The sequence below is a fragment of the Camelus bactrianus genome, chromosome 15, assembly GCF_048773025.1.
Source record: "Camelus bactrianus isolate YW-2024 breed Bactrian camel chromosome 15, ASM4877302v1, whole genome shotgun sequence".
NCBI lineage: Eukaryota > Metazoa > Chordata > Mammalia > Artiodactyla > Camelidae > Camelus > Camelus bactrianus.
In genome coordinates this window covers 30,660,211-30,677,772 of record NC_133553.1, presented here as the reverse complement: position 1 = coordinate 30,677,772, position 17,562 = coordinate 30,660,211, and the positions used below count along the sequence as shown (strand labels likewise).

Genomic DNA, 17,562 nt, shown 5'->3' with positions numbered 1-17,562 from the left:
CATTATATGTAGGGAAGATGAGCTCATAATTATGGCCTGAGCCCACTCCCCCGTTCTCAGAATGCAGTTACATACATATAATTAGGTTCTTAAATATAAAGGCTCACTAAGCACCATTTCCAAATCTCTCCTGCCTGCAAATTCATCCCCCTCATATTTACTGTGATCCTTAATCTCAGATACCTCTCCTTTTCCCCATGCCTAAATTGCCCTCAGCCTGACATGTATTCCTGCTATCCTATTGAGTTACACATCTACACTTAGACGCATATCTCCTCACCTTCAATAAAGCAGGCAGTGCTAAGCATACATACATTTGCACACTAAGAAGGGCATGCAGGCAGAGAAGAGAGAAGATCCACGGTTGGTTGGGTGGGAGATTGGGGAGATTGCTGTGTGGCTGTTGTGAATGTGGAAACAGTTGGAAAGTAGGTATGAGAGGTGATGAGTTAATAGTTATAGGTAATGTGTGGAGTTGGGGAGTTAATGCACTATTCTGTTAATGCAGCTACAGACTGCTTGATCTGAGACCAGCCGCTGAGACTAGTAATAATCCTAATAAGTGGAAAAGGATACAGGTGTTTTAGTGCTGATCCAGGCCAATTGAAAAGTACAGTTGCTACTCTGTATTTGAACAGAAGACTTTCTGAATCTAGAACTATGATTTGCAACAGAGTTGAGTTAAAGAATATTTGAATAAGGGATGTGAAGTGTTGTAAATATTAGTGTTTCTAAAGCATTTGAAGACAAGGGGAAAAGGCTGTTTAAAATTTTCAGGCGTGATAGACCCATTAAGTCATGCTGTATGGCATTTATTGATGAATACTCTCTTCTGTAGCAGGGTTGATTCTGACCTGGGCCTCTTGCCAGTATGCTGGGCTCTGCCACACTCCCCTGTGAGTCTGCATAGATGGCATTAGTTCCTTCTTTGCCGCAAGGAATAGATACTGTTTTGTCTCTTTGAAGAAAGAACATTCCATTTGGAGCCAGAAAGAGTTACACACAGTATGATTAATTCTCTTTGATCTTTTATTATGTTCTTTGATTCATCATTGCCTTCAAAATAAAAGCTGAAGTCTTTGTGTTGCATTCACAGCTCTGTGTTGGTAGTTCTCAGCTCTGGATGCATATTAAAATAACACGAGGAACTTTTTAAAAGAGCAGGGCGGGAGGGGGTGTTTAGGCATATGAATGGTATCTTTAATCTCGTACCTTACTGAGATTTGTATGGATTTAGAACTTTAAGGAAATTTAAATAATCATCTTGTTGATTTTTACAGAAATATCCTATTGTGAATTGGGGGTTGCATTGAATCACAACAGGATTTTGTTCAGTTTAGGAAGAACTGACATTTTAACAATATTGAGTCTTTGATTTTATGAATGTGGTGTGTCTCTACATTTTCTTTTTCTTTCATCAGTATTTTGTAGTTTTCAATGTGCAAATCTTGAATGTGTTTTTAAAATTTTTTTTTATGTTTTTCATATTTTGGGAGCTACTGTATTTCCAGTTATCTTTTGCTAATTTGTAGAAGTAAGTTGAATTTTGTATAGTGACCATGTATTCTGTAACCTTGCTGAAGTCCCTTATTATAGTGTTTTGGTAGGTTCTACAGATTTTTTTTAGTAGGTTCTTTGGGATTTTCTACACAGATGATCATATTGTCTGGAGTAGACACAGTTTTATCTTTTAACTTTCAATCTGTATGCATTTTTCTTTTTCTTGCTTTATTGCACCAGCTGGGTTCTCCAATGTGATACTGAGTTCTAGTGGTGAGAGCAGTCATCCTTGACTTGTTCTTGATCTGAGAGGAAAAGCGCTTAGCCTTTCATCATTAAGTATGATGTTAGCTGTTTTTTGTTTTTGTTTTTTTAAAGATGTTCATTATCAGACTGAGGAAATTCCTTTCTTTTCCTGGTTTTCTGAGAGTATCAAAAGTAGATGTTGAATTTTGTCATCTGCATCTATTCAGATAATCACGTGGCTTTTTTTTTTGGTCTGTTAATATGGTAATTGTATTGATTGGTTTTCAGTGTCAAACTAGTGTTACTGGGATAAAGCCCTCTGGGTTGTGATTTTTTAAAAAAAATTTTATTGTATTGCTTAATTTTGGTGGGGGGTGGAGGTAATTAGGTTTATTTATTTTCAGAGGAGATACTAGGGATTGAACCCAGGATTTCATGCATGCTAAGCATGTGCTTTACCACTTGAAGTATATCCTCCCCTCTAGGTTGTGGTTTTTAAATCATTTTTATATATTGCTACATTTGATTTGCTCACATTTTGTTGAAGGTTTTGTCTCTCTATTCATGAGGGACACCGACTTGTTATTTTCTTTTGTTGTAATGTATTTATGTGTTTTTGGTGTCAGAATAATGCTGGCCTCACAAAAGAATTGGGAAGTGTTCCTTCCTTTTTTACTCCCTGAAAGAGAGTAGAAATGCAATTATTTTTTCTTTTAAGTGTGTAGAATTCGCCAGAACAGCTCTCTGAATGAGGAGCTTTCTTTTTTTGGAAGGCTTAAAAATACAGATTCAGTTTCCATCATGGACATGGGCCTCTTCAGGTTGCCTGTTTCCTCTTGAATGAGCGTTTGTAGGTTGTGTTTTTCAGGGCTTAGTTTGTGTTTGTCCAGTTCATCCAGGTTGTTGAATTTATGGACATAAGGTTTTTGGAACATTTCCTGATTATTTCTGTAATGTTTAGAGAACTTGTGGTGATACCCTTCTTTCATTCTTGATATTGGTAATTTGTGTCTTTTTTTCTTAGTCAGTCTGGCTGGAGGTTTATCAATATTACTGGTGTATTCAAAGAACCAGCTTTTGGTTTCATTAATTTTCGTATTGTTTTTCTGTTTTCAATTTCATTGATTTCTGCTCTTACTCATTTTTTTCCCCCTTTGCTTGTTTTGGGTTTAATTTGCTGTTCTTTTTCGAAGTGCCTTCAGTTAGAAGCTTAGATTATTGGCTTGAGAACCTTCTCTTCTAGTATAAACGCTTAACATGAATAAAGTAAAAAGTGCCCACCCTTTCGTTGCTTTCCTTTGGCTGCCTGCTTTCCACCCTGGATGCAACCAATGTTATTTTGTCAGTATCCTTTCAGACAGTTTATAAAATACAGATATATGAGAATATTATTTTTACTCTCTCCTTTTTAACATAATTGCTAGATTGCATTCTGTTTTACCCCATGCTTTGCTTTTTTTTTTTTGAACCTAGTAATCTATCTTGGATACTTGGATATAATTCTTTATCTTTTATGTTTTTTTCATTCTTTTTTATGATAGCCTGATAGCCAGTCTTCTATTAATAAACATCTAAAGATGGGGCCTGGGTCTTGAGATTTTTAATGTTTTTATTCTTTTTATGCATTTTATTACAGAAATTTTATTGTGGAACATTTTATGCATTGCAGTTTGTTTATCTTAAATGTTTTTTAACATGTATTTTTCCCTGTCGTCATTCTCCCCCTTAAACCAGGAGCTTTGTCGAATAACCCTCACTTTCTCAGGATTCATTTTTTTAAAACAGTTTTTATTCAGAAATAGAAAATACCTACAGAAAAATAGCTAGAACAAAGTACAGTTTAATGAATTATTATCAAGCAAATACCCATGTAAATACACAGAGGCCAAGAAATAGAGTGCTGTCAGCATCCCAGATGCCCCTCGTGTTGTCCTTGCTGTCTTACAACTTCTCTCTCTTCCCCCAGAGGCAATCAGTATCCTGATTTCTGTGGAAATCTCTTCTAACGTTAATTTTTACTTTCCCCGGTGGAATTTCCCTGGCATTCTTGCATCATGAAATCTGTGTATGCAAAAAATGTCTTGAGGAAGTTTACCTTAAAAAATGTTGTTAGCTGTGCAGCAAGGCCTAACTCTTCTGTTGGCGGGCACATGTTCTTCGTTCTTGCTCTACTGGTCATCAGGCTTACTGGCCCTTGCTCGGGGCTTCTGGAATGTTTTTTCCTGCTGCTTCATTTTTCTGGGCCACTTTGCTTCAGGATGGAAGCTGCGTGCATCAGAGTTCTTAGGTGTAAGCAATAGGATCCATCTCTGGCTAATTTATTAAGAGGCAGCCCCTTGGCTCTCTGAGAACCTTGGGAAAGTAGGCTTGAAGACCAAGAACAGAGCTCAAAATCATACCCCAAAACTGGTCTCGGGGCGCACCTCTGCTACCAAGCTGAGCATAGATTCTGCTGCTTGTGCTCCAGACACCACTGATGCTGGGCAGTGGGCGCTGCTGCAAGAATCCCTGCTCTCAGGACACTGGATGTAACTGCTCCTGTTCCATCCTTGCCAGGTGGATTCTTTGGAGTTCTTCTACCAGTTAATTGTTTTCTATCTGTAGGCTAGAGAGGGTGCATCTTATTGGTGGAGCTTGTGTTATGTGCCCCTGTCATAGTTTCAAAGAAAGATGAGAAAGCAAATATCTTTTTTTTCCCTTTTCTTCATACTTTGATAGTGGAAAGTGTACTTGTAGCATAAGGTAGGGTGTGCTTAAATGTAGACCCAGCATTTGGGTGACTGAAGAGAAATACCCACTGTAAAAGTTCTCTATCAGTCTTAGAAACCCATTATTTTGAACGTAGTTGAGGCTCTTTGTAGCCACTCATGTTGCTCATATAATGCAATGAATATTTAGCGTAGGAATATTCCTTATCATTTCTAGGTGCCATATTGCCAGGTACTATATAAGACATGGAGCAGAATCTGTATTTCTGAAAAACTATATATTTTAAAAACCCCATTCTAATTTGAGCTAGTTTTAGGGATTCCTGTTTCATGAATAAACTTAATGAGATGTGATAGTTAAAAATTAGACTGTAACAGACATTGGTATCTCCTGGCAACATTTTCACTGAGAATTTTCTGGCTTATTGACCATTTGCCTTTTTCACTTGTGATCTTATTATATCCAAAAGGTTTGGAAAATAGGAGACACTCTATTAGGACCATTGGTAAATATAAATAGGATGACATTTGCTTTTCAAAACCAAGATGATATAGTTCTCATTATTGCAAAGATATTTTACTCAAAGTTACTATGAAACTTTTTAAGGACAAGCTTTCTAAAATTAACACAAGCCCATTGTTAATTTACACATATGACTTTAAAAACCGGCCAGTGACGTTTTCATCTTCTCTGAGACCAGGGCGTAGTTGAATGGCTGGAGCAGTGGCCACGGTGCAGAGGATGGGGTGGGGGGCCTTGCTCGTGTTGCCTTGGCTCTGCAGGTGGTGTACAGCAATAATTTGGGTAGTTCATTTATGTTCTACATTTCATCTTTCTAGTTCCTGAAGAAGAATTAATATTACTGTCCCATTCCCTTCACTTTTCTCACAGCTGTGGTAAAAGATCTGACACTGATGTCTCAGATGGGACAGACGAGCTTCTTAGAATCAACACATGGTGACATAAAAGTTGTTACAGTAAAAGCAAAGATGAATATACTATAAAACTTTATAGCAGTATGCATCCTGTCGCTTTAATACATAACAGTAAGCTGTTGTGATGCTATCCTGATGGAAGGACACATTTCTGAACTATTATTCAAACCAGATGGTGCCTCAGATTTGAATATATAAACACCTCAGCTGTGGATTTAATGGACCAAGTTGGTAGGAAGTTTATTTCAGGTTCATCCATTTGGACTTTGCCTACAAAGCCAATAGAGGTTGCTTTACAGGGTGTTTCTAAGCTCCTTTCTAAATGAAACAGGTTAGTTTTAACACTGTTCACATAGCATAGGTGAAGCTTTAATTCTATAAAGAAAAAAAAATCCAAGGTTTCTAAATGTGGTAACATTGTAACATAAGGGTAGGAATCAGTATACTGGTTGCTTGATATTTAGTGATACATTTAATTGCTTTTGTGGTTCCAGATAGCAATTATTTCTAATATAATTTATTTTGCAGTGAGGGCCGAGGCAAGTTGACGGTATTTTCAGTTAAAGCTATGTTAGCAACCATGTGTGGTGGAAAAATGCTGGACAAATTGAGATGTAAGTATTTTTGTATTATTTGAAAGATTTTATTTTCAAATTAGGACTTTTAAACACTTTTAAATGAATGTTTTCAGAATTTTGGATAATGGTCTATTGAATTAGCTTTTTTGTTACCACATCACTCACTTTGCAGCAACTGGCTTAGAGTATGTGAATTATGCCACCTACTGTTCAGAGGGAAAAGTTGGTTGAATTGATTTGTTAGTGTTTCTTTTTTTAGTTTAAAGCAAGAAAACTCTGAAAAGATTCAGAATATAATGTTGACAATTAAAAGATCTTCCCACATTATTAAAAATTTTGCTTGAAGATGATTATGTTGAGCACTTTTAGTTAGAAAATAAATGTCATTACTTTCACTGGGCTTGGTCAAGTTTAGCCCTTTTCTTAATCACGCCATGCTTTATCAGGTGGTATTTCTTGTGATTAAACTGTTTTTTTTAGTACCTTAAGGTCAAGTGTAGTTATTTAGAAATTGACAGCCTATTTATTCAGTTATCTTTCCTTAATTTTTTTCTTCCTGTTGGCCATTTTGGCATTTTACTGTTCAGTAGATAATATTAGAGGGTGGTTAGATGAAATCAAAGGAGGTAAAATTCATAATTATTTAGGTTTCCTGCTTATCATTTTCATTTATTCAGTCACTGGATAGTCCATCCCTGCCTACGCTATACCAAGCACTGTGCTAGGTGCTTTACATATATTTTCTCACTGAATCCTTAAAGTTTCTTTGAATGGCAGGTGGTATTTTCTCTGTTTTATGGGTGAGTTAACTGAGGGGGGAAAGCTGGGATTTCAACTCAGTCTGTAGCTTCAGAGCCCTGTTCTAAGCTACTGTGTTGTACTCCACTATGCTTGTCCTGTAATGGGAGGCACAGCTGTGATCAAAGTGCCATACTTTACAAGTAGCCATGGAGTGAGAAACTGTGGCAGATCTCAGGGACATGAGAGTGAAGCTGTGGGCTTTAATGAGGTATTGAGATACCCTGTGAGTTGATTGTTGAAGAAACTGGGTCATCTGTCCTGTAGTGTTTCTCATGCACTGGATTTCAATGATTGCATCCTCGTGATGTTCCTCTGTGCCCTACATTTTTTGTTTTAATTGAAAGATATAGAGGCTTCATCAGATTCAAGTACAAGTTTTTAGGCAAGGTTACTTCATAGGTGCATTTGTTTTCTGTACTTTTACTCAAAGTTGGAAAGCTAGATGGCTCACTAGATACAGATTTAGATATCTGAAGAAAGGTCTTAGGTAATATTTGGTCAGTGTCATCTGGGTATGTCATTTAAAATCAGCTGCAACGTAAAACCAATTTTTGGTAGAAAAAATTACAGTTTTATGTGAATACTATTCTGAGTTTTTTTCACATGGTATCTCAAAATATTATTCTTTTGGACTGCAATTTCTTAGTATTTTCTTTATCCTAGCATGGTATTTTTCTGAGGAAGATAATGTAATACAGATGATTATATTTCATTCAAACACAAAGAAAAAGAAAGTTGGGATTGTGTTGTTTTTTTTTAACAATGATGATACCAGATAAAGAAATATGCATTGCCATTTTTATTAGTACTGGAGAAACTGGTTGAAAGTAGAAAATTGATTGTGTAATTGCACGTGCTAGATGACTCTGTGCTTTATAAGTTTCTATGATTAAACTTGCTACATTTACATAAAGCTGGTACCTGGCACATAGTAAGTGCCAAAATTTTGCCAAATATTAATTATTGATTGAGAACTAAAATTACTGTAATTCTCTGTTGTAACTGTTAGTGAAAAAGTGCAAATACTAGTTCTATGTGAAGTATGGAAGGGATCCAAGTGATAGCAGGTGTTTCTTTTTGTTGTTGTTGTTGTTTTTTAATGTGGCTTTTGAACTTCTTAGAGGAACACAAGTGACCATCATTCAAGTGGCACAAAAGTGCACATGCCTCAGCAAATGTGACACATCAGTGTGTTCTCAACACCAGATCATTGCACATCGTGTATGGATTAATGAAATACAGACCACACTAGGTCACTAATTGCCATGTTTATGTTATTCTGATGGATTTAAAACCTGGTTTATCTTCTTCATATTGAAAATTATGGTTTCTTTACCATCTGTAGCTCTGTTTCAGTATTTTTATCATACCGTAATTATCTTGGCTGGAGAACGCTTAACGTAAGTAAAAATTTCAGGTATTGAAGCCTGTCTCCACTTTTTAATTTTAATCATCCAGGGTGGAAACCTCTTTAAATGTGGTCTGTGCCTCTGATCATAATTTAAACTTTTTTTATCCTTTAGGGATGTTCTCTGATGCATCTAGGGCTAATTGTGAGGCCCTGTTTTTTTCTCCTCATATTTCCAGACTGCTGTGCTTTTTCAGCTGTTGAACTTTTTGTTGATGGTGGTGGTGTATGTGTCCGTTTCCTTTATTGCTGGTAAATGTGATGGTATTATCTATGTACTAATCTCTAGAAATCTCCCTTTGCTTCTAATTTATTTTTAATATGTTACTGACAGAGAAAATATAACCAGCCTTCTTAGTATTCTACTAAAGTTTGGACAGAAGTAATTACTCATATATTATGAGACAAGCACTTACTTTCATAGTATGATTGTTAGTTTTGGCTATTGTGAGAATTCTTTTTTCCTTTGCTTTCTAGTTCACAGCTGTGTCCTCTTTAGTTCAGGTGGCTGAATAATTGTGTAGAAGAATTTAGCTAACACTGTACTGTAACATCAAATGATAGTTGACCATTTATTCACTTTTTCTACCTACTTACTCCCTCATCTTTGTTCTTTGTTTCTGCATCCTCCTCCCACTGACCCCACTTCTATTTACCTCTGTTAGTGTTCCCATTACATTAGGTTTTTCTAATTTATGGAATATGCCTTAGTGTTTCTACTTTTATCTTGATCTTTCTCCTTTTATCTCTTATTTTAGAATTTTTTCCTTTTTCTCCCCTTGCTCCCTTTTACTTGACCTGTTTTTGTTTGTTTGTTTGCCTTTTTTAGTGTCACAATAGCACTTAAAATGACTTAAGCAATATTTGTGCTTTTAGTTTGAAACATTTCTTAATTAGATTTTCCAGGTCTCACTTAAGAGAGTTTCTGTCCCCAGGTGTTATTTATAGATAAGCGGTTAACTGTTGCAGCTGTTCGGGACTGTATTCTAGATTCAGAGGCAACTTAAGCCAGGATTCTAGATATTAATGATTTATAATCAGAATACTGACTTTAATTATCAGTGTGATAAAACCTCAGTAACATCAGGAACCCAAAAAATAACTCAGAGAAACAAAATATACAGGCTGTAAAGCCCACATTATTTGTTAAATCATACCTAATTATCAATTGATTTAACTATGTGATTCATTTGTCTAATTCTGCTGTTTTCTAAGAAACTTAATCTCTTATTCAAGCCCCATCTGTCTGATAGTAAAAGATAGGAGCAGATGATTTGTGCAATTTATCTTTAAATCCTTTAGAAAACTGGTGCCACTATTTTGAAGGGCATTCTAACAGCGTGTGTCAGGGTGGCCTTGAGAATATTTATATCCAGTGACTCAGTCTGCTTCTTGAGGGTGTCCTGAGGAATAATCAGAGGTGTACCCCAGGTTTTATGTATGTTTGTTGCAACATTTTTAATAACATGTGAAAACTTGAAACAGCTTTAGTGTCCAAAAGTGAGAGCTCAGTTAAACTTTGATATATCCACACGACTGAATATACTGCCTTTAAAAATATGCTTCAGATCAAAATGCATAAATGTAATACAGTTTTATAAAAAATTATTATACACATATAAAAAGAAAGAAATATATCAAAATGGTAGTGCTATTAGGTATTTTTTTCTGGATTGTAGCATGAAAATGGTTTTATAATAATAATTTATATTACTTACATTTTTGTGTGTTTTTGATAGACTACACTTTGAGTAGTCAGAGGAAAGGTGACCTGAGGTGCTGTTTTTGCTCAGAACTGGCAGTTCTGACATTTCAGTTGTTTGCTTCCTTGATGTTTCATTAACAGACTATAGAGGGCCAACCTTTGAAGTCATAATTAAGCAGTTTCACCTGTTCAAAATTTAGCATCCTCTGTGTAATTTTTTTTAACTACCTGTCACTGCATATTATCCCGGCAATTTCTGTTAATCATCCTTTTGCTTCATTAGCCGAAAGTTTCTCTTTAATCTGAGTATTTTTCCACATTTACATTTCTCATATAACCAAAATGTTTTAGAACTGGAAATAAGTAAGAGGTAAGTCCTCCATCTGCATTTTATGAAGAAGGAAGGGAGGCCTGGAAACTTGTGTTGGCTAGTTCCTGGCTGAGTTAACACTACAAGCCCAAGGCAGGCTGAATCCCATCCTCTAGCCTCACTCTGACTTAATGAATGATGTAGGAATATTCATGAGTTTGAAAATAACACACACTTGGATTTAGTTACATATAGGTATTTATGAACATGCAGATGTGTGTACATGTTTTTGTGGGTTAGGTTGCTCATTTGGTAGAAAGATGACAGGAGGAGATGAATCATTGGCCAGAAAAGCTGACATATAGAAGAAAATGGCTTTGCATGTGTAGACTTGAGTCTTTATTGTAAACAGCCCTATCATCTTGCAGAAGTGTATGGTTGGTCAGGTGGGGACCAGAGGGGAATGGATAGATGTATAGATGCAATGAGTAAAACCAGGGTTGGGAGAGGGTACAGCTCAAGTGGTAGAGTGCATGCTTAGCATGCATGAGGTCCTGGGTTCAATCTCCAGTACCTCCTCTTAAAAAAAAAATAATAAAACTAATTAACCCCCCAAATCCCCCACCCCAAATTTCTTAAAATAATAAATTTAAAAAAAAAAAACCCAGGGTCATTATCACCAGGGGAAAAAAATATGTATGTAAAGATGGTAGAATAATAGCATTATTTTGCCATTACACAAAAGCCAGAATATTTTTTAAAGTGTATACACATGTGTCTTTAAGGGCTTGATTATGGATTTTTCACAAGGGAAAGGCCTATATTTTTATCTGGAAATAACTAATGGGAAATTAGCATACCTTCTTTCAGAGGTATATAAATTGAAAAATTACTGGGGAAGTGAACCGGTCATCTGGGAAGTAATTTATTCCCTTAATGCCGGAAGGGTTTAGGGCTTTAATTAGAGGACTAGTTAAATTTTTTAGATATTTTTATTAAATTTTATTGTCTTGTATTTGTTTCTTTGGTAAAATATTTTTTGTATGTATGTAGTGAATCACACTTAGATTCATTGTTACACTTTATTTATGATAAAAAAGTTAACAATCACTCTTCAGTGTTTTTGTTACAGATAAGAGAAGCCTAATCTTTAAAAAAAAATTGCTGTTTTAAATCAGTAACTCAAGAAGTAATAACTTCTAAGTAATAACTGTGCCTTCAGTTTTGGGGTCTAGCAGTGTTTCTCTTAAAACCAACCAACCAACAAACATGCTTCTGCTTGTTCCTTTACTACTTTTATATGGGCCTATTAATAGTTTAAATAGTAAGTATAGTTTCTTTTTTCAAGAATTAAAAATTTTTTTACTACTTTGAATCTATTGTATGATAAAGCAGCTAAGTGTAGTTGAAAATAATACTCTTAGTCATTTCACTATCCAATCCCTCCTTTTATTGCTCTGAAGTTAGATGTAGATTTGTTGGTGTGGATGTATACACTTAAGTTTTTGTGAGTGGAAGCTATACACATGGTATTTATATACTTGGTAGCTGAAATCTCCAGTCTTAAATATTCCTACCATTAGTGGCTACAAGGTAATAACTTGCTAGTTTGTATCAGTTATGAAAACATTGAGTGGCCACAGAAAACTTGACTAGCAGTTACTTAAAACCATTGGGATTTATTTTTCTCAAGTAAAAATAAGTCCAAAGGCTGGCAGGTTCAAGATTGATACCATGACTTAGAGATGTCACCAAAGACTTGGGTTCCTTGTGTCTTCCTGCTCGCCATATGTCTTTCCTCAAGATAATCAGTGACTGCTCTATGCCAGGCTTCATACCCATTTTAAGCAGAAAGAAGAAAGAGATGCCTCTATTAGGAAAGCAAAAGCTTTACCACAAATTCACTCCAGAATTACAATGTGCAAAAGAGGCTGGGAAGTCATTTTTTAAGGGGAGCACATCAGCGTTCAGTTAGAGAGCGAGAATGGGAAAATAGATACAGAGTAGTGGGCACCTTGCAGTGCCCACCACATCCCGTATTGACCCTTAGTTTTCACTTAGATTAAGAGGATGATTATTTTCCTTGTTACAAGAAGAGCAGCCAGCTATTTGAAAATTAAGTTTTTATGCTCTTCCCTCCTTCAAAAGGCATCAGTTATTCACATAATTCGTAATCGGTCTTTAAAGCTGTTTGTCTGCTGTCTTGAACTCTGTTTCTAACTGCCTGCAGGATGGTTCCACTTGGAAATTTGCTGAATAGTTCAAATATAGTTATGTTCAAAGCTAAGTATCTATCTTCAGTTTGGTTATTTCAGTCAGGGTTGTCAGCATGTTTTTGAGCTAGATATTTAGAATAATCTTAATTTTTGAAATTCCTTTATTCCCTAGTCTAGTTTGCCACCAAGTGCAGTTTTCTTCAAGAAATTGAAGATGTCTTGGAACTGACACCCCCCCTCCTCCCAAGTACTGTCACTCCTGTAATTCTGACTCTCACCTCCTTACTTGTGCATTATTTACAAGGTTTTCTAGCCGATGTCTCCAATCCTGTTCTTCCTCTTTTATTCATTTTGCCAGTTGTTAACAGTCTAATTTTCTTGAAACCTAGCTTTCAAAATATTTCTTCCCTACTTGAGCGTTTTTAAACAAAATTCAAAATGTTTCCTCTTTTAGCATTTTCACTCATAGCATACTTTCTAAATTCAATCTTTATCTTTACTTCTCAGCATAGTCTGTCATAGTCAGAATGTTCTCAATGCACTGTTTCCTGCCTCCTACCACTGATAGTTACACTCTATAAATTCCTGCCACAGAGACTTTTTATCCCACTTAAAAAAAGTTATAGTTGATTTACAGTATTATCTTGATTTCAGCTATATGTTTCAGGTATACAATAGAAAATTGAATAATTATAGATTATATTCCACTTAAAGTTATTATAAATTATTGGTTATATTCCCTGTGCTGTACAATATGTCCTTGCAGCTTATTTATTTTATACATAGTAGTTTGTACCTCTTAATCTCCAACCCTCATCTTGCCTACCTCCCTTTCCTCTCTCCACTGGTAACCACTAGTTTGTTCTCTGTTTCTGTGAGTCTGTTTCTGTTTTGTTATATTCATTTGTCCTACTCATCTCTGGTTGTGCTCCCAAACCCCTACTCTCAGCCTGTTTTGACCTCATCATTCCAGATCCTGTTTTTCAAGGCCAAGCTTCTAAATTTCTTTTTTGACAATTCTTGCCTCTGTGTGTGTGTGTGTGTGTGTGTGTGTATGTGTGTATGTATATGTTTTAGATCTATTCTACACTATGTTTTGAAGAAGTGTGGTGTAATGCAATTTCTTTGGAGTCAGATAAGTGTGGGTTTAAATCTTGATTTAGTCACTTACTAACTTTTTGACCTTAAGAAAGTTAACCTTTCCAAACAGTTTCCTTATCTAAATTTTAAATGATTATGTACATACACATGTGCGTGCAAACACACACACACCTTTTTGTGACAGTAAAATGAGCTAATGTTTACTGAAGTATAGTAGTACTTAATATTGGAGATTACCACGTGAAAACAAAACCCCAGGGTAACAGTGTTTTAAACAAAGTTGAAGTTTATTTTTCTCTTATATAAAAGAAGTCCAGGAGTATATAGTCCAGAGGCTGGTATGGTAGCTTTATGTTCATCTGGAATCCAGACTTTCTATATCTTTCTTTTCTACCATTCTAGTGTATGATTTCTACATCAAAAATGAGATTGCCATATAGTCCAAGGTGGCTGTGGGAGCTCCAGCAATCATAGCTGCATTACAAATAGCAAAAAGAGGAAGGAAAAAAGGGTGTATTCCCAGTGTAGTCAGCTTTCTTTAACCAGCTTTCCTGAAAGTCTCTCACAACCCTTCTGCTTATAGTCTCCCTGGCCAAATACCTAGTTGCCTGACCACAACTTACTAAAAGAAGGCCACAAAATTTAACCTCTTACTTGGTTGCATTGATGCAGAAAATGAAATTGGTGTTCTACTACTAAGGAAGGAGATAAGAATATTGGGTAGCTGCAGGCAGACTCAGCCATAGTTACCCATTGTGGTGCCTGCTGGCAAATGGTGAGGTTTAACAAATACCTTGTTTCTCTTCTTTCTGTTCTATTTAGAGTCAGCTTAGGACTTACTTCTTTGTTGCTTCATAAGTATCTTATTTTTCCAGCTACACTGAATTTTTCTTGGGGGATAAGAACCATGTATCATACTTCTTTGCTGTGTTTCAAAATATTTAGCAGAGTGCTTGGTACTTGGACCACTTAGTAAGAACATCTTACTTTCCACTAGGACCATACTTTTAGCCTCTTGTTAGATTTTTCCCACCTAATAGGTATTTAATATTTTTCCTTCAGCTACAACCTAGCAGCTATCATGAGAGGAATGTACAGACAGTTTTATTTCTTTGGTAATTTCCTGTTTTCTAATGCTTAAAAGTTATACTATGGAGTTGATAATCTAAATTTTTTCTTTCTTTGATTAATGTATTTTAAATATTGGTTTAAAAAATTTTTTTTCTCTACACCTATTGCTTTAGGATGAAATACCAGGTTGAACCTAGAGAGTAATGCATATATGTACCTTACATCTATCTATCATATATATATCTAATATACCTGTTCATTGTGCATATATAGAATATGATTTTTCAAAATGCCATGTTTGGAAAGGCCTCAGGAAATTATTTTTTGTGCATATTTAACTCACTGATTTGTTTGTAAGAAAGCTGAATAGTTTGAAAAAAAGCTTAGGTTAATAATTGTCAAGTTGTTTTGAGCTCCTAGTTGTTTTTCTTTTTCTCCCCAACTGGGTGAGAAGAGAGGAATAACTAACGGGAGACTGGAAACTCTGCAAAAAAATAAATAGTCGTATTTTTGGAAAGGTCTTTCCCATCTATGGGTCAGACTTTATGTAAAAATAGGATCTTATAGTAACAAAGTATCTGGTGATAGAAGAGTTTTTATGAGTTTTTAAAAATTCTTCTCTGGAACTTACTAAATGGAATTTTTCTAATTTTAATTTTTAATTTTTTTTTGAGGGGGGTGGTCATTAGGTCTGTTTATTATTAGTTCTTTTTTTTTTTAATGGAGGTACAGGGGTTTGAACCCAGGGCCTCGTGCATGCTAAGTATGTGCTCTACCACTTGAGCTATACCCTCCCCCCAAATGGATTATTTTAAATAAACAAGTTATATGCTTCCTTGAGATTTATTTTCCTGTATAGAAATATATTACATCATTAATATATGAACATACAAATATAGTACAATTTCTTTCATCCCCCATCACCAATATGCAAATGTATTCTTACACTCAAACATGTACATGTCTTATATAAATGCGTATGTAAATGTAAGCGAGAAAGACAGCTGCTACAAATTCTTCTTGGAACAAAGTGAGGTATAATTGAATAAAAGAAAAGTTATATATCATTCGGTTAGGTACAGAAAGAGTAGGGAGGTAGTCCTGTGTGGATGGTTATTGGATTTGAAGTTCAGGTTCTTCTGTTAAGTGGGTGGGGCAGAGGGGCCTCACCAGCAGAGTAACCACACAGCGAATGAGAATACCTGTTAACTAAAAATCGTATTAACTTTATGATGCTTTTTAATGATACTTTTGGACTGGTATACAAATGACATAGAGCTGTTTATTAAAAGTTGGTTTTTTGTTTTTACAGTTTGACTTTATTTGGTTTTGTTCTCATAGATGTTTTCTCCCAGATGTCAGATTCCAATGGCTTAATGATAATTAGCAAGTTTGACCAGTTTCTGAAGGAAGTGCTGAAGCTCCCAACAGCTGTCTTTGAAGGGCCATCTTTTGGTTACACAGAGCACTCAGTCCGCACCTGTTTTCCACAGCAGGTAAGGACAGTTTTCTAGAATCTAGGACTTGAGGAGCTCCCATCCCCTCCTCCACCTTCTGTCAGATTTCACCAGATTGCTTCAGTCTAGGGATGTAGGCCTTGAGCTGGGGACGAAAAAGAGCTTTAAGTCAGGGGAGGGGGTGTGGAAAAGAGGGGGGATAAAAAAATTCACCTGAGAACTCTTTTTTGGGAGTGGGGAGGAGTCTTCTCTGAAAAAAGGATAACATTTGAAATATTTTAAATTACTAAACATTTCAAGAAAAAATATTTAGGATGAAGTGATTATATTATTGCCACTGGACATATATTCCTCTCCCTAATGAACTTTTCAACTGTGAAATATAGCAATTTTGATATAAACCTCAGTACAATACTGGATCATTGTTTCCCGAGCACTGAAGACAAGGAATGCTGTGCAGCTCAGCTGCCGGCTCAGAATCCCTCAATGTGCATTTTCATATGGAAGATAGAGTTGGTTTCCTGTTTATTTGTGGGTGTCCTTTTGTGGTCCTGCTCTAGAGGCTGGTGTGAGTGTATTCCTGAGATTTAAACTATACCTCCAAGGACTTAGAGCAGAGTGGATGCTGGCTGTAGCATCTGTTTTTTTCAGGTAGAGATGAGATAAAGAAGCTTCACACTAGACTTAGAAAGTTTGGGAAAGCAGGCAATTAAGAAAAAAAAAATCTATGTTAAAACTAATGGGTAGGGGGGCTGAGGGTATAGTTCAGTGCTTGGCATGTACAGGGTCCCGGGTTCAATCCCCAGTGCCTCTGTTAGAGGAAAAAGATTTTAAAAAAATTTAAAAACCTAATGTGTAAAAGATAAACAGAAATAAATACACAAACATCTCATACAACTCAATAACAAAAAAACGAACACGCACATATCCCTTTTTACATTTAAAATTAAGAACTCATGTTTGTCTGAATTCAGACTTCCAAATAATATTTTACAGTTTGTCTAGAGGTTACTCACCTTTAGCACTGAAGGCAGAGCCCACAGTACGGGAGTTATTTTTAATAACTTCTGAAGCGATGTTCTTCCCAAATTTGTACACACTTTGGCTGGTTGCTTTTGTGGAAATTCGTCTCTATACATTATTTTTTTTCTCTCAGCATAAATGGCAATATCAGCCTTTAGCAAATTAAAAGTATCTATGGTTCAATTATTCTAGTAGAGCATAGTTTGCATTTTCCCCCAAATAAATGTGCATTTTCAAAGGATTTGAGGCTGTCCAAACATATACTGGTCCACAGATGTGCTGCAGGTATTAAAATGCCCTACAGAGATACAAGTGAGGATGAGTAGGATGAAGATACCACAACCATTTTTCATTTAGAACTCATCTCACTGCTGCTGCTTTATTAGTGCCATCACATTGACCGGCTGCCTCCACAGGGCTCTGGGGGAATCTTGTATGTGATGTTCGTGTGGCTTTTCACACAGATGCTTCCTGGAGGTCAGGCTAAAATTTGATCAGTTCT

The 17,562-nt window shown here is 35.9% G+C and overlaps 1 protein-coding gene across 17 annotated transcripts in view; it reads left to right on the top strand.

The window, feature by feature from the left end:
• The window catches only part of DTNB (dystrobrevin beta), a 211,754-nt gene that overhangs the window by 53,159 nt on the left and 141,033 nt on the right, over nucleotides 1-17,562 (top strand). For 16 of the 17 annotated variants that reach the window (XR_006722476.2, XR_006722474.2, XR_006722475.2 and 13 more), the window contains 2 exons: nucleotides 5,919-6,004; nucleotides 15,922-16,076. Coding sequence is in view for 14 of the 17 variants with exons in the window: in XM_074341764.1 (XP_074197865.1) it covers nucleotides 5,919-6,004; nucleotides 15,922-16,076 (241 nt within the window). In the remaining 3 variants the exon portion in view is untranslated. The remainder of the gene's footprint in view (nucleotides 1-5,918; nucleotides 6,005-15,921; nucleotides 16,077-17,562) is intronic. The other variant, XM_074341768.1, reaches the window with a different exon arrangement.